Source organism: Nyctibius grandis, chromosome 6 (genome assembly GCF_013368605.1).
Source record: "Nyctibius grandis isolate bNycGra1 chromosome 6, bNycGra1.pri, whole genome shotgun sequence".
Taxonomy (NCBI): Eukaryota; Metazoa; Chordata; class Aves; order Nyctibiiformes; family Nyctibiidae; genus Nyctibius; species Nyctibius grandis.
The window spans coordinates 61,690,662-61,710,928 of record NC_090663.1 but is presented as its reverse complement, the minus strand read 5'-3'; the positions used below and the strand labels follow the sequence as shown (position 1 = coordinate 61,710,928).

The 20,267-nt window shown below is 41.9% G+C and overlaps 1 protein-coding gene across 2 annotated transcripts in view; it reads left to right on the top strand.

Moving 5' to 3' along the window:
* Window positions 1–18,746, top strand: part of LEF1 (lymphoid enhancer binding factor 1) — a 69,389-nt gene extending 50,643 nt beyond the window's left edge. For both annotated transcript variants that reach the window (XM_068402754.1, XM_068402753.1), the window contains 3 exons: window positions 2,221–2,328; window positions 6,161–6,209; window positions 18,667–18,746. In XM_068402754.1, the coding sequence (XP_068258855.1) occupies window positions 2,221–2,328; window positions 6,161–6,209; window positions 18,667–18,746 (237 nt within the window). The remainder of the gene's footprint in view (window positions 1–2,220; window positions 2,329–6,160; window positions 6,210–18,666) is intronic.
* Window positions 18,747–20,267: the final 1,521 nt, after the last annotated feature.

The following is a 20,267-nucleotide window of genomic DNA, read 5'->3' as shown; positions in this document are numbered from 1 at the left end:
TAGTCCAACACCTGCTCAAAGCAGGTCCAGTTCCATTGGGTTGCTCAGGGACTTGTCCAGTCAAGTTTTGAATGTCTCTAAAATCACCAGCCAAGTACTGATGATCCCAGTACACGTCCCAGAGCCTTGCTGAGAGCCATTTGCTTCTGTGGCATTGTAGGCATGTTTTGTTCTTTCCATGCTCCAAAAAAAAAAAAATAATGCAGGCCAACCCACAATTACAAACTTCATGTTGACTGTCAGTTTTGTTTTTCTAAGGGAAAGCAGCAGAGGTAAATGCCCATTTTGCCCTTGACTGTCCCAGAAATGAGAAAAGGGATGACTTTTGTGTCAGTCTGAGTTTGAGTAGGCATTATTCAAATCCCTGTGCTCGGTGAACCTCTCTTCTTGACCACTGGCTAAGGCAGTATTGAAAGGCACTGCAACTCTCTGAAAACCCTGTGCTTTTAAGTGGGAAGTCAGTACATGACCTTAACTGCTACTTCTCTGTTACAATCTGAAGACTTCCACCCCCTCAGAGCAGAAATCTATTGGTACTTGTCCTGGTTCCTGCAGCCTTCTGCCTTCTCTGATGTTCTGGTTACCTCCTCTTAAAGGACATCTCAGTGCTTGCCTTTTCCGTTCTTTCATGCAAGTCTCTAGGATCAGGTTTTCATTCTCACTCCCTCAGTAATTGATGTTAGTTGCTTAGCATGTCAGCCTTGTTTTCTTGGCCTGAATGGGGGGTAGTAGCTTATTTATCTCCATTTTGGTAATGAATCAAGCCTCAGTGCTCTATTGCCTGCTTTTTCCACAGCTTGGACTCCTCCTTTCAAGTTACTATTCTCCATGACAGTACCTCAAATTCCACTTTTACTGTGGTATAAACAATGCATGAGTTATCCAATATAATTGCTTGGAGATTAATTACTATCCAATTTTGTGTTCAGTCATCTTGGTCACTATTTACTATACCCTCTGCCACTCCGGAACAGGAACCACCTCTGTTCTCAAGAGCTGATGCTTTGTGTGCTGCTGGGCTCTCTGATGCCACAGCATAATCTTCACTACCTTCCAGTTTTGGAATGCACGTGTGGAGTTTGAGAGTTGCAAACAGGCCGAACTGCTGTGCTCTCAGTAACACATCAAACTTGCCAAGGCAAGACACACAGGCGCTTTAGTTCACATCTTCTGACGTGTAACAAAACAACATATTAAATCATACAAATGTGATCTGATCTGAAATGCTGGTTCTGTAAATTGTTCTTGCATGAATATCTTAATGATTTCATGTCAGTCTTTTTTTTTTTTTTGTAATATCTTCTTCTCCCCTTGGCCCCCTGTGCATGGTGTCAAAGTCAAACAAGAAGACACATCTAATGCTGCAGCAGTGGAACCTGATTCTAAATAAAAGTCCTTTACTCTTTTTTGGTTCAGGTCTATGATAGGTGTTTCAACAAGAACAAAATGATTAGATACTGATGTAGCTGGTGCCTTTTCAAATGTGCACGTTGTGAGGGTTGTTTTCTTTGTTTCTTTTTTGAAAGTACATAAAAGCAGGAAGTTTATCCCTACTTGGCTACAGAGTACAACTCATGTAATTTGGAAGACTACAGTTCTGTGGTTTCTGTATCTTAGAAACTTTTTTGCAGTTGCCATTTTCTTTTCTTCTATTACAACAAGAAGAAATCAGAAAGCAGGTACCTTGAAGCTCAATACTTAGAGGTTGATCTTGGAACAGGAGCCTGCTGGTGCTCAGAAAGCCCTTTGTGTTGGCATTGAAAACCCGTGTGTAGCTGCTGCTTAAAACCAAGACAGCACACCCTTCTGTGATGGGGAGCTTGCTGCCCTCTAAAAGCAGGACAAAATCTTTCTGTTTTGTCAGGAGCTAAAGGAGGGGGTGGCTGTTGATATTTTTTGTTGGATATTTTTGGTGGTTTGTTTTTTGTTGTTGTTTTTTTTTTTGTAAGTAGTGTTGGGAGAGCATGGTTCTGTGAGCAGATTATTTGGTGAGCCCTGTTTCCATAAATGATTTTTGTCTTGCTCAAGGCATTTGGCAGTTGGAGAGCTGACAAAAGTGTGAAAGCTGGTTAATAAACATGGGTGCTTGTAATTGCTAATGAATTTCATTTTTGCAGTGGGGAAGGACTGAATCAAAGTCACAAAAACACTTGCTCATGTCATCTCTTGGCTGGGTATGAGTTATTTCCTAGTCTAATGCTATGTTTATTTTGTTTCCAGTGGCATGCTCTCTCCCGTGAAGAACAAGCGAAATATTATGAACTAGCTCGTAAAGAAAGGCAGCTACACATGCAGCTTTATCCAGGCTGGTCTGCAAGAGACAACTATGTAAGTCGCTCACTTGAAGGCTTTTTTAAAATTAACTTCCTTTACTTAATTTTTTTCTTTCTTCTTTTTCTATTTAACTTGTAGAAAGTTCTGGATGGAGGGATGGTGAACAAACATGTAACGTAAGCCTTATGTTTGTTTGCACTTCAAGCATCCAGAAAATTTGAGATTTTGTTGTTGTTGAGTTGCTTCTTATGAAGGTCACGGTTTTTGAGGGGAAAAAATTAACATGGAACCTTTTTTTTTCTATGATAACAACCAGTACTGTCTGAAAGCTTGTGTTCTACTGTACAACTGTGAATTTTCCATAATTTTATATTTGATCACTTGCTATCCAGAAATTTTCTTTAGACCTGAGCAAAAAAGGAGTGCCTCTCTTTCAAGAGAACCAAAAGCTCAGGGGTCTTAATGCAAACTGAACTTTAGCTGAAAGTAATTTCAGAATGGTCTGTCTCCGAATTAAAGCCTGCAAAATTTGTATGAGTAAACTTAATGATAGATCCTGTTTTTATACCATTTGGTGAAGCTAAGAAGCTAAAAAGTTTTCTTACAATTACTCTTATTTTATAATATCAAACAAGTGCTAATAGCACGTTGCACAGCTTGCACTAAATATCAAACAAATGTTAATAGCACGTTGCACAGCTTGCACTGCACAATTATACTATAGTGCTTACAATGAGCTCTCAGTGTAGACATATGTTACGTTATGACACTTGCAAGCTGCAGTCCTGAGAGACTGATCCTAGACTGAGATCCTTTCCATCCCTCCATCAGGTGTGACATTATTTTCTGTGATAGGAAGTGTACATGCTATACCTGGCTCAGTTTTTCATCTGTATTAGGTGGACAGTAGTATTTATCTACTTCAGTGATGTCTTGTGGACATTAACAAGTATGAGGCACCTAAATACAGTGTTAACAGAAACTGTAGAACTACCCAACATTTCCAATCCAGCACAGCTACTGTTAAGCTTAAACTAAATTTTCATTGTAAGCTGGAGTCTCTTAGGGAGATCTTAGGCATGGAAGGCATTGACACAGAAACTACATGATCATCTCCGAAGCAACTGCCTTGGTTTTGCTGACATCCATGCCCAGTTTTCTAAGCACAGACACTACTGTAAGCCCTAGCAGCTTGTTTCTGCCTGTTTTATACAGCCATCTTCCCTAGCAGATGAGCTGTCATGACCTTACACAGCTAGGGTTTATTTCCAGTAACCAGACCATGTCAACAGAGATGAGAACAAATAAGGCTTTAGTGATATACTCCCTAAAAACAAGGGGATTTCACTTGTCCTGAACTTACATGCTGGAAAATCAAACCGCTTTGGAGCCATGTTAGCTCATGCTTACTGGATGTCAGCCTTCAAGATTGTCCTGTGATGCTCAGTCATGTTGACTTTGAGAACCTGATGTGTTTTGCCATAGCCTACTGTGACACAGCACAAGCAGTGGACCTGTGGTTTTTTAAACACCTTGAAGACATTCGGAGCTTGTAAGGTGGCACGTATGAGTTCTCTCTTTGATATGCTTCCAACCTACATCCTATGTGGAAGTATAGCTCTGACATAATCCAGTCCTGTACGTTACAATGGAGAACTCTGCTAGCTTCCTCCTGCAGTCCTTCTCTCTGCCTCACCAGGAATGCACGCATTTGTTGCAAGGGTAGTAAGAAGGTGATCATAGTAGATCACAGTTTATCACTGAAACCTTTTCAGGTATATGTAATCTTTTTTTTTTTTCTTTTTTCTCTTTTTTTTTCTAACTTGAGCTGTCAAAAAAATGAAATTGTATTCATTTAGCGCAGATACTACTGCACTATTTCGAGAGTTGGAAGTGACTTAGGGGTGACTCTTGTGTTTCACGTGGCTGAATTTCACAAAACAGTGCAATCAAAAAAGATGTTCTACTTGGTTTTAATTCTTCTATTTTGGTTTGCCTGGTTATTCAGGATTTCAGAAATTTCAAGAAAATGTTAAGCATTACTGTTCAACTGTTGACAATATCTATGTGCTTTTTATTATGTTTTTATTACTGACACACAAAGTAGTCGTGCAAAGTTGTGTGATAGTCATGAGGAGGACAGTGTTTTCATAATGTGGTAGTGTCTGCATGTGCTGGAGTTGTCAGAAACTACCTCATTTGGGAATGCTGACGACTAGTTTTCAGCCCAACCTTTTCCTTTTGTTCCTTCACTCCTAGTATCTCATAGATGGAGCTCAGATCAGCTTTCAGTATGTTCTAGCACTTGAAGTCAGCCTGTCATAGAGAGTAAAACATAATTTTCCTCACATGATTTTTCCATGTTAACATCCGCACTAATGCAGAAGTATCGCTTTGGTGCCTAAGTGACAAAGAACGTCACTCTGAATTTTCCAGAGCCCTGGAAATCTGCTTTCCAGCTTCTAGTCTTGGTCCCGTATCTGGGAGCTCATTTAAAAGGCATTGCTCAGCCCTGTTGCCAGCCTCAGGATACATAAGGACAGGAGCTGAAGAGTCAGGCGGGCCCACACTGTCAGAGCAGACTGGAGACTATGTAAATTCATCTGCTATAGCTTCAGCATAGCCTGTATTTGGGGCCTCACTTGCTGTCCATCAGTGAGCACTGCAGTGGTTTGAGGTGATTTCTCACATCACCTGCTGTCCATCCTGTCGCCTTGCAGAGCTCACTAATGGAAAGATGTGTCCCTCCACCTCAGCCCTTCCAGTGTGTGACCACCATGCATGGCACGGTCTACATTGGGACATGCGTTGGTGGCTGCCAGCCGTGCTGAGTGGGGTAACCTCTGGCTGGGGGGCAGAAGAATGGACAGCGGGCTGCAGTCCTGCTTACAGCAACTGCGCCAAGGTTTGCCAGAGCTCATCTGTTAGAGCCTGTCCTGGCAGCTTGAAGGCTTCTTTAAAATATAAACAGATGTGTCCCTTTTTTTCAAAAAACAAAAATAAAAGCTTTGACTGACAATACAGGATGATAAAGAGAAGTCATATGGAGGAATATCAAGGTGGTAATTAGGGTGATGCAAGATGATTGACATTTAAAATTGTGGGTCCAAACTGACCTTTTGTTTCCTGAAAGACTCTGAACCGGGAGCTCTGGCTTTTTCCATAGATGGGTGTGCAGGAGAAGGCTGAGTGTGTGGGTTGGCGCGATGAGCCTGCATTGGCACGCTGGTGCCAGTGTGGTGTCCAAGAAAGACAGCTGCCTGACATCCATTTCTGTCCTGCACCTCGGTCACGTTAAGGGTGCTCCGCTGTACAGCAGTCTGCTATTTGCTTATTGTACAGCACGTTCTCCAGGCGCAGCCATATGAGACTTGGCTTTTGTTAAGGTATGAGCATTATCAGAACAGTTTTAGTTGGCTGGTTTGTACCCTGGGGACAAGTCATGGTTGTCCTAGGTACTTTCAACACCCTGTCTGCTGTTGCCATGTATGACAGTGTAAGTATCTGAATGTGTGAAGAGTTCTTGTAAGAGCCATAAATTATGATATCAACATATATGTCATCAGATTATTAAGCGTGAGAAGTCTTGTAGATGCTTGCGGCTGCCAGTGTTGAAAAACTGCCAGAAGTTGTAATTCCATGTGGATATAAAAATGTGTATTGCTCATGTGCATGTTTCTCCGTGGATGCTGAGAGCAAACCTTGTTACCATTGAAACAGTTGGATGTGGGTTAGAAAAGGTTTTAGTTACCCTGAAAACAATTGTTTTTTTTCCTAACCGCTTTCTCAGTGTCCAGATGGCTTTTGTTTCTATGCTGTGAGGTGGGGGAGTGACAAAAAAAAGTTCTGTGCATGTAATGGTATGGTAAAATTGCCTATTTTTCAGGGGAAGAAAAAGAAGAGGAAGAGAGAAAAGTTGCAGGAATCAGCATCAGGTAGGCCATGACCAACTCTTACTTACCATTCACCTCGGGTATATTTTAGAAACCAGGGCTTGTGCTATTTAGTTTTTACATGCTTTTCTCTAACACTTGCTTCTGATGGATGTTTTAAGATACTTCGCTTTGAATGCAAGCTTGTGAAAATGCACACAATACATGTCTCCTTTCTGTGCAGCAGTCCTGACTGCATCAACGTCTTTGGCTGAACTTACGCATTGCTGTAATCACTGTCCTGCTTTACCTTTACTTTTCTCCTCAATCAATGTTGTGTCATCCTTAGACTTACTATGTCTCAAATACTATGTAGGATTATTGGACACTGGAAACTTTACAGTGACCTTTTTGTAGTCACTGTATTTGTTATTGCTGTATTTTACATTTCTGTGTACACTAACAGCTGCCTAGTAGGTTGGCTAAAAGCATCAGTGAGGTCTCCTCTTTGCCTGTAAAATATATACAAAGAAACACCCTGTTTTCCCCAACAAAAATGGCTGGTATAAGAACCATAAAAAAAAAAAAAACAAACAACAAAACCAAAAACACACCAAAAAATCCATGTGATACTGTAGCAAACAAACTTATTTGGAATGTGCAAAAACTCTGTAACAGAAATTTGTTAAAGGAAAACAATCTTCTACAGGTACAGGCCCCAGAATGACAGCTGCCTACATCTGAAGCATGGTAAGAACATCTCTAAAGCTTTCCTGATGATAAAACTGAATTGTAAAATAAGCTTTCTTATAAATTTTATGCAATGATATGAATTTAGCAAAAATTGCAGACGTATCATATCCCAAAGCTAATGTTACTTTGACTACTGATGGTTTTTATACCGGCTATCTATTAAGTGTTCACCACTTCACTTCTTAACCTTAATATTTTCAAATTGACCGTACCTCACTGACTCGCTGCAAGTCTGCCTGTCAAGCACAGGGATGGGTTTATTAAGCAGTGCAAACCCTCCCAGCCAGCAGACTGTCACAGATCATAAGAGCAGGTTAGATGCTGGCTTCAGAGTACATTTTACGTGCTGACATCTACAAGATGCTGGGCACACTTTTTAAAAATTTATTCACCTGTATACTAACAAAACATCTGCTAAGAAAATGGGACTGTATTTCAGTTATAGCAAGAATTTCTCCCTCAACTGTACAGTGGTATTTCACATGTGGTGTGGATTGGGGTTTTTGTTGTTGTTGTATTTCCAGCATGTGTTTTCTCTCTTCATATCACATCATCTGCACAGAAGGTGGAATGACTAGTGATTACACATATCCAATAACACCATCTAGTCTGCTTGTGAGTGCCCACAGTACCACAGTGAGATCCTCCTTTCTCAGTGTTTGTGTTGGAAGGCTGGTTCCTTCTCTTCCTTGCAGTGTGGTATGTTTTCTAGTAGGAATGGCATTCATTTGACATAATAGTTGCTTCTACACTGTGATCACCCCAGACTGCTCTCAGAAGATCTCTGAGAATTCCAGGAACCATGCAAAAGATAACACCTTCTAAACTCACCTATGCATTGTAACAGAAATGGGCTCTTTATCCCCTCTCCCTCTGCCTGTTTGGCCACGTTGATCCCCTTGGCACTCAGAGTGGTCAGCAAAGTGGCTTGCTGTTGGCCCTCTGCTCTGCTTGGACTTTCAGCTGGAGAAAGCCAAGTTCAGTTTGCTCTGTGCAGTGTGTCAGTCATCAGTCAGTCAGCATGATTCAAGCCTCTTCTGTAGTTATGCCATTATGCTGGTTAGTCTAAACTTGGTTGGGTTTAAGACTGTTTTTTTTTTAAAGCTGAAGTAAAGCGAAAAGGCAAATGCATGCTCTTTTTTTCTTCCTGCTACGCAAAAGTTTTTCAGGCAGACAGTCTTGCCCTTTGCAATATGCCTGAGTCATGCCGATTTTAGACGTGGATTGCATCATTTGGGTTCTGTAGCCTGCACAACAAACGTAGCTTTAAAGTATCATTAGTTACAGTGACTGCCATAAGCATTATACCTATTAAAAAGAAAAGCAAGTGCTTTAACCTTGAGTTTTGTAATTGATATTTCAGCTTAGTTGCCCAGGTCCATGATTGCTGTGAGTGGTTTTCCCTTTGATGTTAACACAGTACCAGTAAGCAAAACACACATAATTTTATCTGAATTGATGCAGAGCACTCAGTTAGGATCAGAATACAACTAAGGTCCAAGTGACAGTTAAAAACTGGGGGATATTTGGTTTCTTGGATGTGTTACAACTTAAGGATGACTGCCTTGCCTTCACTGATCTACTTCTGTTGGAGTTTCTCTGTTTGTGTTTTCCATAGTAGAGGATGAGTTGAAATAGAAGAGGATGAATGTTCTGAGTATGTGGGTTTTCTCTCTTTCCCTTTTACCTCTACACCCTTTCCTTCCTTCCTTCCTTCCCCTTAAGCTCTGTAACAGTGTGAAAACTGTTGGTCATACCTGCCTCTCTGTCCTCGTGCAATTTATAACATGGAGTATGAGAACAGTAGGTATCTTCTTCCACTGAAGGGAGAGCGTGCTGTTGGCTCCATATATGTGCATGCAGGCAGCCTAACTAGATGTTGCGTGCCGAGTGAATGCTTTCCACTGGAGATGTACAGATGTGCTCTAGCTGGAAGTAAATGCACAGAATGATTTAGGGAACCTGAATCAGCCAGACTTCAAAGTAAACTTCTGAAGGTTAAGACTCTTGCCCTTTGCAAGCCTAATCCAAAGAATGTTTTGCCCACAAGCATAATATCTTATGAGGCCCACAGCAGAGCTGTTGTAGTCTTTACTGGATGGAGATTATAAGTTTGGGAATGCCTTTCAGTGAGTGCTGCAAAGAGCTCTTGATGACAGGAAAACACTAGCTTTCTTGCTCCTACGGATGGTGCAAGTAAGAGGGGGAAGGAGGGTGGGAGGTCTGGGAAGGAGACAAGCCTTCTGTTATCTGAGAAGAATCAGAAATGAGTAGGTGGCAAGACCAAAGAAAGAATCTCGGTATCAGCACAAAGGAGATCAGCCAGGGCTGTAATTACGGTGATGTAAGTGAGAAGGATGAAATGGTGGGAGGGTTGTGTGGTGGGATGTTCAGAGGAAAGTAACGGAAGAGACATGCAAACAGAAATGATTTAAGATACTGTGAAAGTTTTGGGTGTGTTTTTTTTTGTCCATGAACACTTCAGCACATAAATGATTTTTAAGGCGGCCCTCTAACCTGCTTTTTGGCTTGGACATCATTTGGGAGGTGAAGTCAAGGTGGTAGCATTAAGTTGCTCCTCTTCCCAGGGTTGTACATAGCAGCAGGCTTCTTATGGCTTCACTGCTTAGGATTTAGCCGAGTTCTGCTATCTCGTCCAGCCTGCTGAATGGCCAATTAATATTAGAGTGCTTTAGGAATACTGTGACCTGGTGCTCTAGTCTTTGCTAAATTATCCTGGGGTACTCCAAAGCATGTTGCCATTCTTGAAGAGTTGTGGAACTGTCCTCAAGCAGGATTTTGTTTTCAGTTGACATGGCTCAACAAAATGTTTGAAATAACTTTTATTTGTTGAAGAAATAACTCATATTTATTCTCTCCTTTTGAAATCAACCGAGAGTGACATGCTAAAAAAGAGTCTGGGAGAGGCCAAGGGGGAAGGGGAAATGAGGAAAGCTAAGATTAAGGACAATGTAGAGATCATCTGTTGAGCACCTTTCAGAAAGGTGGGTGTTTTCTTGTTACTTTAAGCACAACCTTCTAGAAGACTTGTAAACGGGAGCAATTCTGTGACTGAAGTGGAGATTCCTGATTTCCTATCTGATTTGACCTTTGGAAGCAAAAAAAAGCGCTGATTTTTAGCATCTCATGAGTATTTTTAAATCAGCAATGAAATAGAAGGGTACTAAAGAAAAATTCCTCCTGATTGTTCTGCACCGTGGAAATAGTTAACTGCTTCTGACTTGCTACGCACAGTAATTGTAAAAGGCACATCATTTGACATATGGCAGGATGCAATTGGGAAGTCCTCATGAGCTACATAATTTAATATTGTGTTTTGGCATGTCTTCAAGGGCTAAAAAGAGTGATAGAGATGCTTCACAGACATTTGAAAACCTGTGAGAAGTGTATTTGTGGCTTGCAAAATTCCATGACAATTAGCATTTAGATTAGCAAAGCTTTCAAAAATGAGAAAACTTCACTAATACTGATTTACAATCAGAAGCACTTAAAAGGATGAGATGAAGACTGTTTAACTTTAAACAATGGATTATCTATAACCTTTCAAACTTCCTACATGGAAATCAGAGCCCAATTTCAGTGCAGAAGTGATTTTTTGACAGTGGTGTAACACACCATCTATGACTGGATTATCTTTTCCTTATTACTTAGAAATTAAATGGAGTGAGGTTGTGAAAGCAGACTATAAAGTCGACCAGTCTACAGCCAGAATACTGTGGAAAAGAACCGTCTGATGACTGTGGTCATGGTTGACCATGGGTTTCTGGCCAGCATCCTAGAAAGGAGATGCAAAGAGGATGGCGTACCTTGCTTTCTGAGGCACGTGTTTTCTAACCTGTCTTGTCCAGCGCTCTTGAAGTTGCTGCTGGAGCAGCTGAAAACGAAACAAAGCTCCACCCCTTTCCATACCCCTTGACTGCTCAGAAGCTTTAAACAGAGCCTGGAGGGCTTGCACAGAAGTTATTGTGTATGAGAATTTGTGTGGTGATGGTGGTGCAGGGACATGTCCTTATTTGCTTTAAAAATTATGTTTCCCATGTGACCCATGTTTCCCTGTTCCTTGTTTTGCCTATGAACGGTGGCCTTCAACATAAGCAAGAGGGACAGAATGAACAGAAGAGAATTTGGTGGATTGAAGCATTTATATTATTGAATACTTTGGTGAACTTCATCCTTTTTCAGATAGGCATAGAAATTTCCAAAGACAAAGGGTATAGCCTTCAGACAGATGCCCTCCTGCAACTTCATTCTGACCTGACATTGATCTTGCAGGGGTGAAAGATAGAAAACCTTCTCTCTTTCAGGCTCTCTGACATGAAGAGAAATGTCAAAAGAGCAAACTTGAAGGAGAGCCGCCTCCGTGTGGGTGGCAGGTACAGAAGGGCCCCAACACTTGCTGGGGGAGGTGCAGCAGAGCAGACCGGGTTCCCCAATTTCCTTTACCAGCATGGCAGAGGAGCCTTGTGGAGGGCAGGAGGGAAGGAAGGAAGGGTATAAAAGCTATTTTGGGTGTAATCAGAGACTGCAGGAGAGAGAGGGATAAGTCAGGGTAGGGGCCAAGCATAGGTTTTCTAAATAAAAAAACAGCAGAACACTTTCAACTGGACAGCATAGATACAGGATTAGGGGAAACAAGCCAATTTTGTAAGTATTTACAAAACGTTAGTTTTTGCAACCAAAGGGTGTAGCTTCATAGCTGACCTTCAGCATTTCATGTGTTAAACTGACACTGACAAAGGGCAAAAGCGGATAATTCGGCAGGTGAATGTCTAGAACCTATTTTGAAATATGAGGAGAAACTTCTTTACGGTGAGGGTGACCGAACACTGGAACAGGCTGCCCAGAGAGGTTGTGGAGTCTCCTTCTCTGAAGACATTCAAAACCCGCCTGGACGCGTTCCTGTGTGATATGGTCTAGGTAATCCTGCTCCGGCAGGGGGATTGGACTAGATGATCTTTCGAGGTCCCTTCCAATCCCTAACATTCTGTGATTCTGTCAGAGATGCTCCAGTTGCAGATGCTGCTGTGAAGTTAGAGATGCCTAATGAAGTTTGAACTCAGCCACATTTACAAGTGATTAAAAAAAAAAAAAAATCGTTTCACTTCTGAGGTGTTAGCAGTAGGTGGCTTGGGCTAGAACGAAGAGTGAGACGGCTATTGTTCTAACTCTTCCTGTGGGATAGGGTGGGGACAGGGAGTTGACGCCTGGTGCACCATTCTTCTCTGGATGAAAATGGTATATCTTAGCGGATCTAGTAAACTTACCACCAGACTGAGAATTCTGAGGTCATGAGGAAAAAACTCTGTAGAAACAAACTGTTTCATAAGGAAAACGTAAGATTTTGAAATGTGGTTTCATTCCCAATTGGGAGAAAACCTCAACATTTTAGTGTTCATCTCAGGTCTGTATTGCATTTTCATTTTGTAGTGTTATTTACATGAAAAAATTCAAAATAAGAAATTGATACCATATGCCTGAACAGCTAGAAAGCAAGTTGTTATGACATTGTCTAAGTCTTTCCAATTTGTTTCTGGAGACTTAAGGGTGGGTGAAATCTGTCTTATAATTTCAACAGAATTGTATGCAAATGCAATTCTGTCAAAGCCTAGCAAACTCTAGCACTGAGTTTTGTTTCTGTTTGCCTCTGACTTTTAGAGATTGTGATTGGATTGAAGAGGTCTTCTGATATACATGAATACAAACCCAGCCATTCTGAAGACTAAAAACCAAACCAAAACAACAAACCCAAAAAGCCTAAATTTGATGTTGCAGAAGTCTGTGCTAATAGAGCCAACCTCATACCAGTCAGTTCCTTAATCCGCTACTTTAAGACTTTTTATGCCAGTCATCTTTTAAATCTCTGATCCTTTACCCCCTTGTTAAGACTGTACCATATAAACAAATTTGAAAGTGTGCAGATTGGAAAGCTGTACAAGGAAGGCAGCTCACAGCAGAGCCAGCTGAAGCACCGCTGTCTAGCCAGTTAAACGTGAGGCTGGCAGCCAGTTAGGCAGTACGTGTTTTAGTCTGACCTTTCAGGACACCAGCTTTCTGCCATTGGTTCCAGCGGTAGGACCAAATGTTGGAAGCATTTGTGCAGTGAAGGTGTCCTTGGGGTGTAGTGTGTGAGCAGGGTTAGATGCAGTGAGGGAAATGGTACCAGCGACCATCTCTCTGAACTACTGGTCTTGCCACAGGCATCAGTAGAGTGGGATCAGGGGGGTGAGAAAACTAAGGAGGCTTAACTGAGCAGAGACACATGATTTCTGAAGTTCCTTCCTCCTTGCAAAAGTAAGGTATGAGTTTCCTCATGACTATTAAGTTGCATCAGAATTAAACTTGGGAGTTTTGAGAGCCCTCTGTCCTTCATCTCTGGGATACTTGAAATTGCATGAGGTGAAATGTTACTGCCAAAGTAACGACATAAAATTAGTTTTATGGTGCGTACATTTGCTTGACAGTAGGTGAGATTACGTTTTGATGAATAGTTGGGTTTCTTCCCATATGTATGTCTTCTGAGATGCACAACATGAGGCTTGTGTATTTCAGACCTGTAGAGATTTTGTGCTGAGATGACTTAATTGTATCAAAGTGAAGCTGACTTGTTTGAGTTCTGTAGTGGTTTCTGTGTACCGCTGTCTTACACTGCTAGTGTTGCTCTGTGGATGCATGTGTGTAGAAGAGTTCATGAAGCTCAACTAGATATTCAGGTTACATCTGATTTACCTTTGCATGAAAGCAACTATTTAAATTATTCCATGTATTAGAAGATTTAAATGTTGAGATTGTCTTTCAAAGTACAGTGTAAATTCTAACCTATGCTTAATTGTGGCAGAAAAGATGATATACAAAGGAAACTTTACCTAAGTTCGTTCTTTCTTTTGAAAGAATTTTCACTTACTACTTTACCAGTGCCTCATGTCTTTTCTGTTACAGCAGGTGAAAACTGAAGTAGCAATTTCAGTGCCCCTAGAACTGATGGATCTTTCTTCACAGCTCAGTCTATAAAATGAATCATTTTAAAAATAGTCTTCTAAATATTTATTACATGCCATAAAGATACAAAAAGGAGACAAGCCTATTTCTTCCTCCCTTGCAGATCACTTTTAGTATGTTATTCCTCTTTAAGTAGCTGCTAGAGATGGCTGTCTAGAGGTAATCTGGTTTTTATTATAAACATGGAATGTCTCTCCCCTCCCACACCTAACAGGAAAAATACATCCCGGGTCTTCCAGGTGGATCATTTTAAAGATTGTAGCTCAGTGATAGAGTTCGTAGTTTTATACAGCCTACACTGGTGGCCTTTGATAAGAGCCACACCTGCTTTGGCATCACTGACTTCAGCCGCATAAAGCGGGAGCCCTAAAATACCTGGGCGTTCCCCGTGCCAACACTAACCTGCTCTGGAAGAGGTCTCTGACTCATGGTGGGGCAGGCAGAGGTGTTCCTGCTGTTCACCTGATGCACCTAGCTTAGGCCAAACTAAGGACACCAGACTCCACAGGCAGTCAATGGAGAGGTATTTTCAGGGGTAGCTATTTCAGGGCGTCTAAAACACCAGTGGATGATTTGTTACTGGAGACTTGGTTCACAGTGACCCGCAATGGGCTGAGGCTAACAGTAGCAAGGGGGGAAAAAAAAGAAAAAAAAGAAAAAATTACCGGTGACACAGCTTCAGCCAGTTTTAGGGTACAATTTTCTGTAATTTCTTTGGCAGCAAAGGCAGCTTAAAAGGTTTCCTCTGCTGCCTGCTGGTATCCAGCTCTTGCACAGAAGGCTTTTTCCTGTCTCCCGTAGGTCCCTCCATCCATGTGCTGTAACAGCTTGTGGACCCTGCAGCAACTTGGATTACTAAAATGACTGGGGTTTTGTTGGGAGGTGTTTTTTTTTTTTTTATTTAGAAACAACAAAGGTTGTGGAATGTTTGTTTTTGTTTGCCCAGAACATTTCAAGGATCTGGTTTAGGCTAACCCCACAAACCATGGCACAGCTGGGCAGGAAGAGGAGCAGACTGCAGCGCCGGCATCTATCTGCTTGTGCCTGAAACTCGCTCCAGCTCCGCTGCTAAACAAAATACAAAGGGGCCTCACAAACAGTGTGAACCTTTCTTTGCATACCCATTTCTGGAGTATTGGATAAACCCTAGCAGTAAGTTGAACATGTTCATTTTGGACTTTAAAAGAAAATGACAGTTTCAGCTGCTGGGTCCCTGAGTTTGCAGTGTTGTTTGAAGTACTGGATTAAAAGCCAGGTTTGGAGACTTTTTTAAAAAAAAAAAAAAAAAACAAACATATCACTACCATTATATGTTGTCTTGTCTCTTCTTACAACTGTATGAAAACAGCCTATGGTGGGGAAAGGTGTAGAAAAAAAGCACCTGGTTTAAAATTTTTACTTTCTCTTGCCTTCTGTGAAGGGTTAGCTATCTCTTCTACACTGTACTTACTCCTGTACTGACCCAGACACTCTTGACGTTCTTCCATAACCTCTTCCGATTAGCACGACCTGGATGAAGCTGCATAATCCTCACTCTTGTTCTAGCAAAATGGAGATGAGTTAAAGACTAGAGGAGGAACACAAGGCCTTTGTGGACCCACCCTTCAATCCATCTCATTCCCAAGTGTGGGAGCCCCCTCTGATGCTCTTGCCCTCAGCTGTTGAGCCCAGGCTTGTTAGGAGGCTTTAGTTTGACTGTAGTGATTGCTGAAATACAGTTCTGTCACTTCAATAGTAAGGCTTTTCTTTTTGCACTGAATTACTGTTGAATTTTATTTCTTACTTGAGGTGGTGGGTTTTTTTTCCCTTCCTCCTGCAGTCAGATGTACACTGCAAATGGCACAGACAGTGCCTCCTATTGTGGCTCAGGCTCAAGACTTCACATATGTAAAATGTGACTTGCAGCACTTTCTTTGAAGCCTAACCACAGCCAGGGAGCTGTAATTGCAGCCTTTGATTGCGCCGACTTCGCTTGTGGATTGGGCTTTGCTAGGGCATGCCTCGCTTGGCGAGACTTCAGCTACAGCCCCCCAGTGAAGCCTTAGATGTGGGAAGTCTTCAGTCTCCTTAGCACATGCCTGTGGTTTCTTGAAAAGAATCCTGATTTGACCTGTTTTATATCTGTAAGGCAACACCAACGTAGTTTGTATTTTTTTAGGTAGTATTTGGTTTATCAGGAGTAGAAGCGATTTCCAGTGCATAGCCTCAACGTGCAGCTGGGGAAAGGCTGGGTTCTGGATACTAGTTTCAGGATAGCTACTGTGTAATTTGCTGTGCTGCAGTACTCGCTTAGAAATAAACATATTTGGGGCTTCACTGCGCCTGACCCCTTGCAGAATTACAGTAGCATCTGCAGCCTCTCCACTGGAGCAGGGGATGCTGAGGTTGCAGGCAGGTGCTGGCAACGCTGCATCCCAATCGAGAGAAGCGATGGCTGCTGTTTGAAAAAGCTGAGGGCCAGAGCAAGGCCCCGGTCGTTATTTTAACCTCCTGACTTCAAAGACAGCTTGCTGGTAAGGGACGGGGGGGAGGAGGCAGGGAACCATCTCAACAGAAGAGCATTTCATTTCCTTCAGTGAAGTAGACATTCCTGGCTGCTAATGGGGAGTAGCTCTGAATCACAGCGCTTGTGTCAGGCTGCTGTGAACTACTGGCCTGGCGCCTCAAGGCCATTCCTCAACAGGAAGCTGAATGTTTTCATGTAAGACTGAGAGGAAAACCTTCCCAGGAAGAGCAACCTGGACCAAACCTTTGAAAATCTGGGATGAAAAGGCACAAAATAAATATAAAGCTGCAGGGTGCTCTCCCCAGTGTTCCTCTGCTGTTTGCTTGGCCTCTCTTTTCGTGCTTCTTGGAAAGGTAGAGCCCTTCGTAGCTCTTTGATCCGCATGTGTTACGGAGCACTGTGCTACTTTATTTAAAAAAAAAAAAAAGGCAGGAAGCTCAGGCGGCTTTTTTTAGTTGGGACTTGGGCTGGTTTTATGAGGAAATAGGAACTGAATTAGTCAATACAGACCACCTCTGTTGAAACCACTGGTTTGCCAGTGGACCTTCAGCTGTTCTGTTTAAGAGGCCGCAGTGGCTTTAAACGTCCTTTTGTGGCTACCAGCAGCAGGTGAAAACTATTCATTGTGTATGAATAAGGTATGTATTACAGCTATGAAGTACAGTTTAATATAAATTTGTGCGTGTTCTTTCTCCCTTACTTCGTCTGTAGCCAAACTTCTTCAGTGTCCTCTTCTCAACCTTCCACTAAAACAATGGTCTTGTGGGTGGGGTCTGTTGAGGAGTCAACTCGTTTAGTAAGATTCTGGGGCCTCAGCTTGCGCTCACTAAAATCAAAGGGTCCAAAATCAGTTTTGGAGGCTTTCTACCCTGGAGTACCTTAGCCTGTGTAACTCCTTCTTCAGGAGCTGTACTCAGCCAGTACGGGCAAAATGCTTTGTGTTGTAATGGCTTACATGGAAGCTGCAGCGTTTATAAACGGCCCTGGTTTAAATATTACTGCCATAATATTTGCTGATTAATTCTACTTGTGGCTCTTACAGGCTCAAGCAGTCTATCTGTTATGATTAGTCTAACAGAAGTCTGATTTGTGGTTTCAACGGCTCCATTTCTTCATAAACTTGTTCTGTCTTGCCTTGCGTGTTTCAAGGTGCTGGCAGTGTATCTTCTTCGTGTGACGAAGTATTTTGTGATTCTTCCAGTGAAAATTCACTCACGTTCTCCACTGAACTGCATTCCTGTGCCAATTTTGGTCATTCTTAAAAGCTCTGCTCACTGAACCCTCTGCTTCTTTGGCAGCTGAGTAGTACCTGGAGGCCTAGAGGTTAACACAGATTTTTTTGAGATACCAATAATCCTGAGACCATTACTGGAGAGCATGTGTGTGTCTGTGGAAAAACGCCTGACTCATTAGACAGTCTTTGGGTGGAGTCCCTGTTATAACCCAGTTGTCTGGATCAGAAGGGCAGGGGTGATGGTTGAGCTAGCAATTGCGTAAGTCAGCTGATGTAACCCAGAGACCTAATGATGAAGAACTGTTCCCCTCTGGATGAGCAATAAGGCTTGCACTGTTGGCATTTTCACATGCTAGAAGAACATAAATCCTTCCAAGATCCTAGTGAACTTTACTGCTAGGTAAGAGGCCCATGGCTCATATGCAACGGGAAGATGTACTCTATCCCGCTAAAGAGCAGAATGAATCCTCCCCAGTCGTGTGGATGCATGGTAGGGTCAGTGTTCACACAAGCCTCACCTACCACGTTCCTCTGCCCCGATGCTTACAGCAAACAGCATTTCTTCGTTGCTGCAGGGAGTAGAGCTTGAGGCTCTGAGGTAGAGGTTTAATTGACTTCAACCACTGTAGTACCAAAGCCTGAGGATGTCTAGGTTTGTAACAGATATCCGGGTCAAATGTTGTACATAAATGAAATCCACTACAAAAGGGAATTACTTCTGTAATACGTTGAACATCTAAATAGCTTAAAAACCCACCTTTCTAGTTGGTGTGGACATCTATTTACAATCCAAAGTACGCTCCATAAATATTCTTGCAAACTTCAAGCAAGAGCAAATAGCAATACTCTGCACTTTTAACTTTGACATTGCAAGTGGACGTTCCACTAATTACAGTTGTGTCATAGAGTTACAGTGACCCATCACCAGCCTCTTTGAAGGATTTAAAACAAAAAAAAAAAAAGGCTTCATGTAGTCTTTATCACTTTCTCTCTCTCTCCCCTCCCTGTAGGTGGGAAAAGAAATGCCTTCTCAACTTGCAAAGCAAAGGCGGCGACACCAGGACCCCTTCTGGAGATGGAAGCTTGTTAAACCCTAGGTGTGTCCTTCATCCACACAGACCACCCCAAGGAGTCTGTCTAGGATGTCATTCACCCTGATGTCACTGCTAGAGACACTGAATCATAAAGACAATCACTGCCAAAATCCTTCACTATCACGAGGGTCCAGCCCCAATATAAATAGAGCAAATGAGCTCCTGGGTCAGCAGAGCAGTTTGTGTCTTCACTCCACCTCTGCCTTGCACTCTTAAGCCCCCATCTCATCTGTGTCCATATCGAGTCAGCAAACAAAGTAGTGTGGCTGTCTCTGCCTGCTTCAGCCAACAGAATAACGTAGACCACAGCTGCCCCATACAGCACATCGAGGAACGGAATTTGCCTGGACCAGGATGACACACTCAACCTTCTTTTTATTTAATGGTGCGACAGGATCAATTTTGGTTTTAGCTTTTTTAAGAAACTTGAATGCTTTTATATTTTAACTTTTAGTTTGTAATTTCTTTGGTGTATATTTTACTAGGTATGAGCTTTTAAACAAGTGTCAGAAATCTGAAATACTTTTTAAATAAAAAGAGGTTTTCTTTTTTTTTTTTTTCTGCCAGAGGAAAAACCTGTATGGAAAAAAGGTGGCTTTTTTGTTAAACTATTTGTAACAAATAGTGGCCTCTCAGTCTATATAATACAGTGTCCTATAGAACTAAACAAATGTAACAACAGTCAGCTGGTCAGTAGACACATCAGTCTTGCATCATCTACTCTGTAAACATAAGCAATACATCCAGCAAATCTGACTGCAGTGAGTTCTCCTTCTCACCCATTCCCCTTCTCCTTGTAAAAAGCCCAGCACTTGAATTATTACTTCAATTGTTCTGTATTTGTATCTGTTTTTGTTAGCCTGTTAGTGGGATTTTATGCCAGTTGTTGAAATGAGCATTGATGTACCCATTTTTTAAAATAGTAAGGCACAGCCTTTGCCAAAAAATACTGTCAACCGATTTTTTTTTTTGTCATTCCAGTTTGAGTTAATGTGCTGAGCATTTGTTTTTTAATAAAAGCTTTGTAATAAAACTAAAGTCAATTGTCTGGCTTAAAAAAACTGAGACTGGCTTGCCCTTCATGGAGTAGAATCCCTCGAAGGTAGAGGCAAGCCCAGGAAGGCACAGTCACTTCTAAGGCTGAAGACTTTTGGGTAAGTCTTCCCTTTTAGGAAGTGGATTGTGTATGTTCGGCTGTTTGCTCACCTGAAGTAAAGTCATTTTGGAAGATGTCTTTCTTTTTCTTCCTAAAGAGAGTAGAAGTCTCTTGTCATTCCTTCCTCCTGGTATGAAAACAGGTTCAGTGCTCCCTTATGCTTCTCAGTTAGATTTGGCCCAAGGGGAAGTACCAGGATCTGTGATCCCTCTCCCTGTCTTCAGTTTCCTACTAAAATCTCAGTGAACGAAGCAGTGATTTTAAGCTGATGATTAGGAGTATGGATTCCCTTCCTTCTGGATGCAGTCCATGCCCACACAAGGGGTAGGAGCCTACAGTTAAATTCCTTATAGCTGTATAA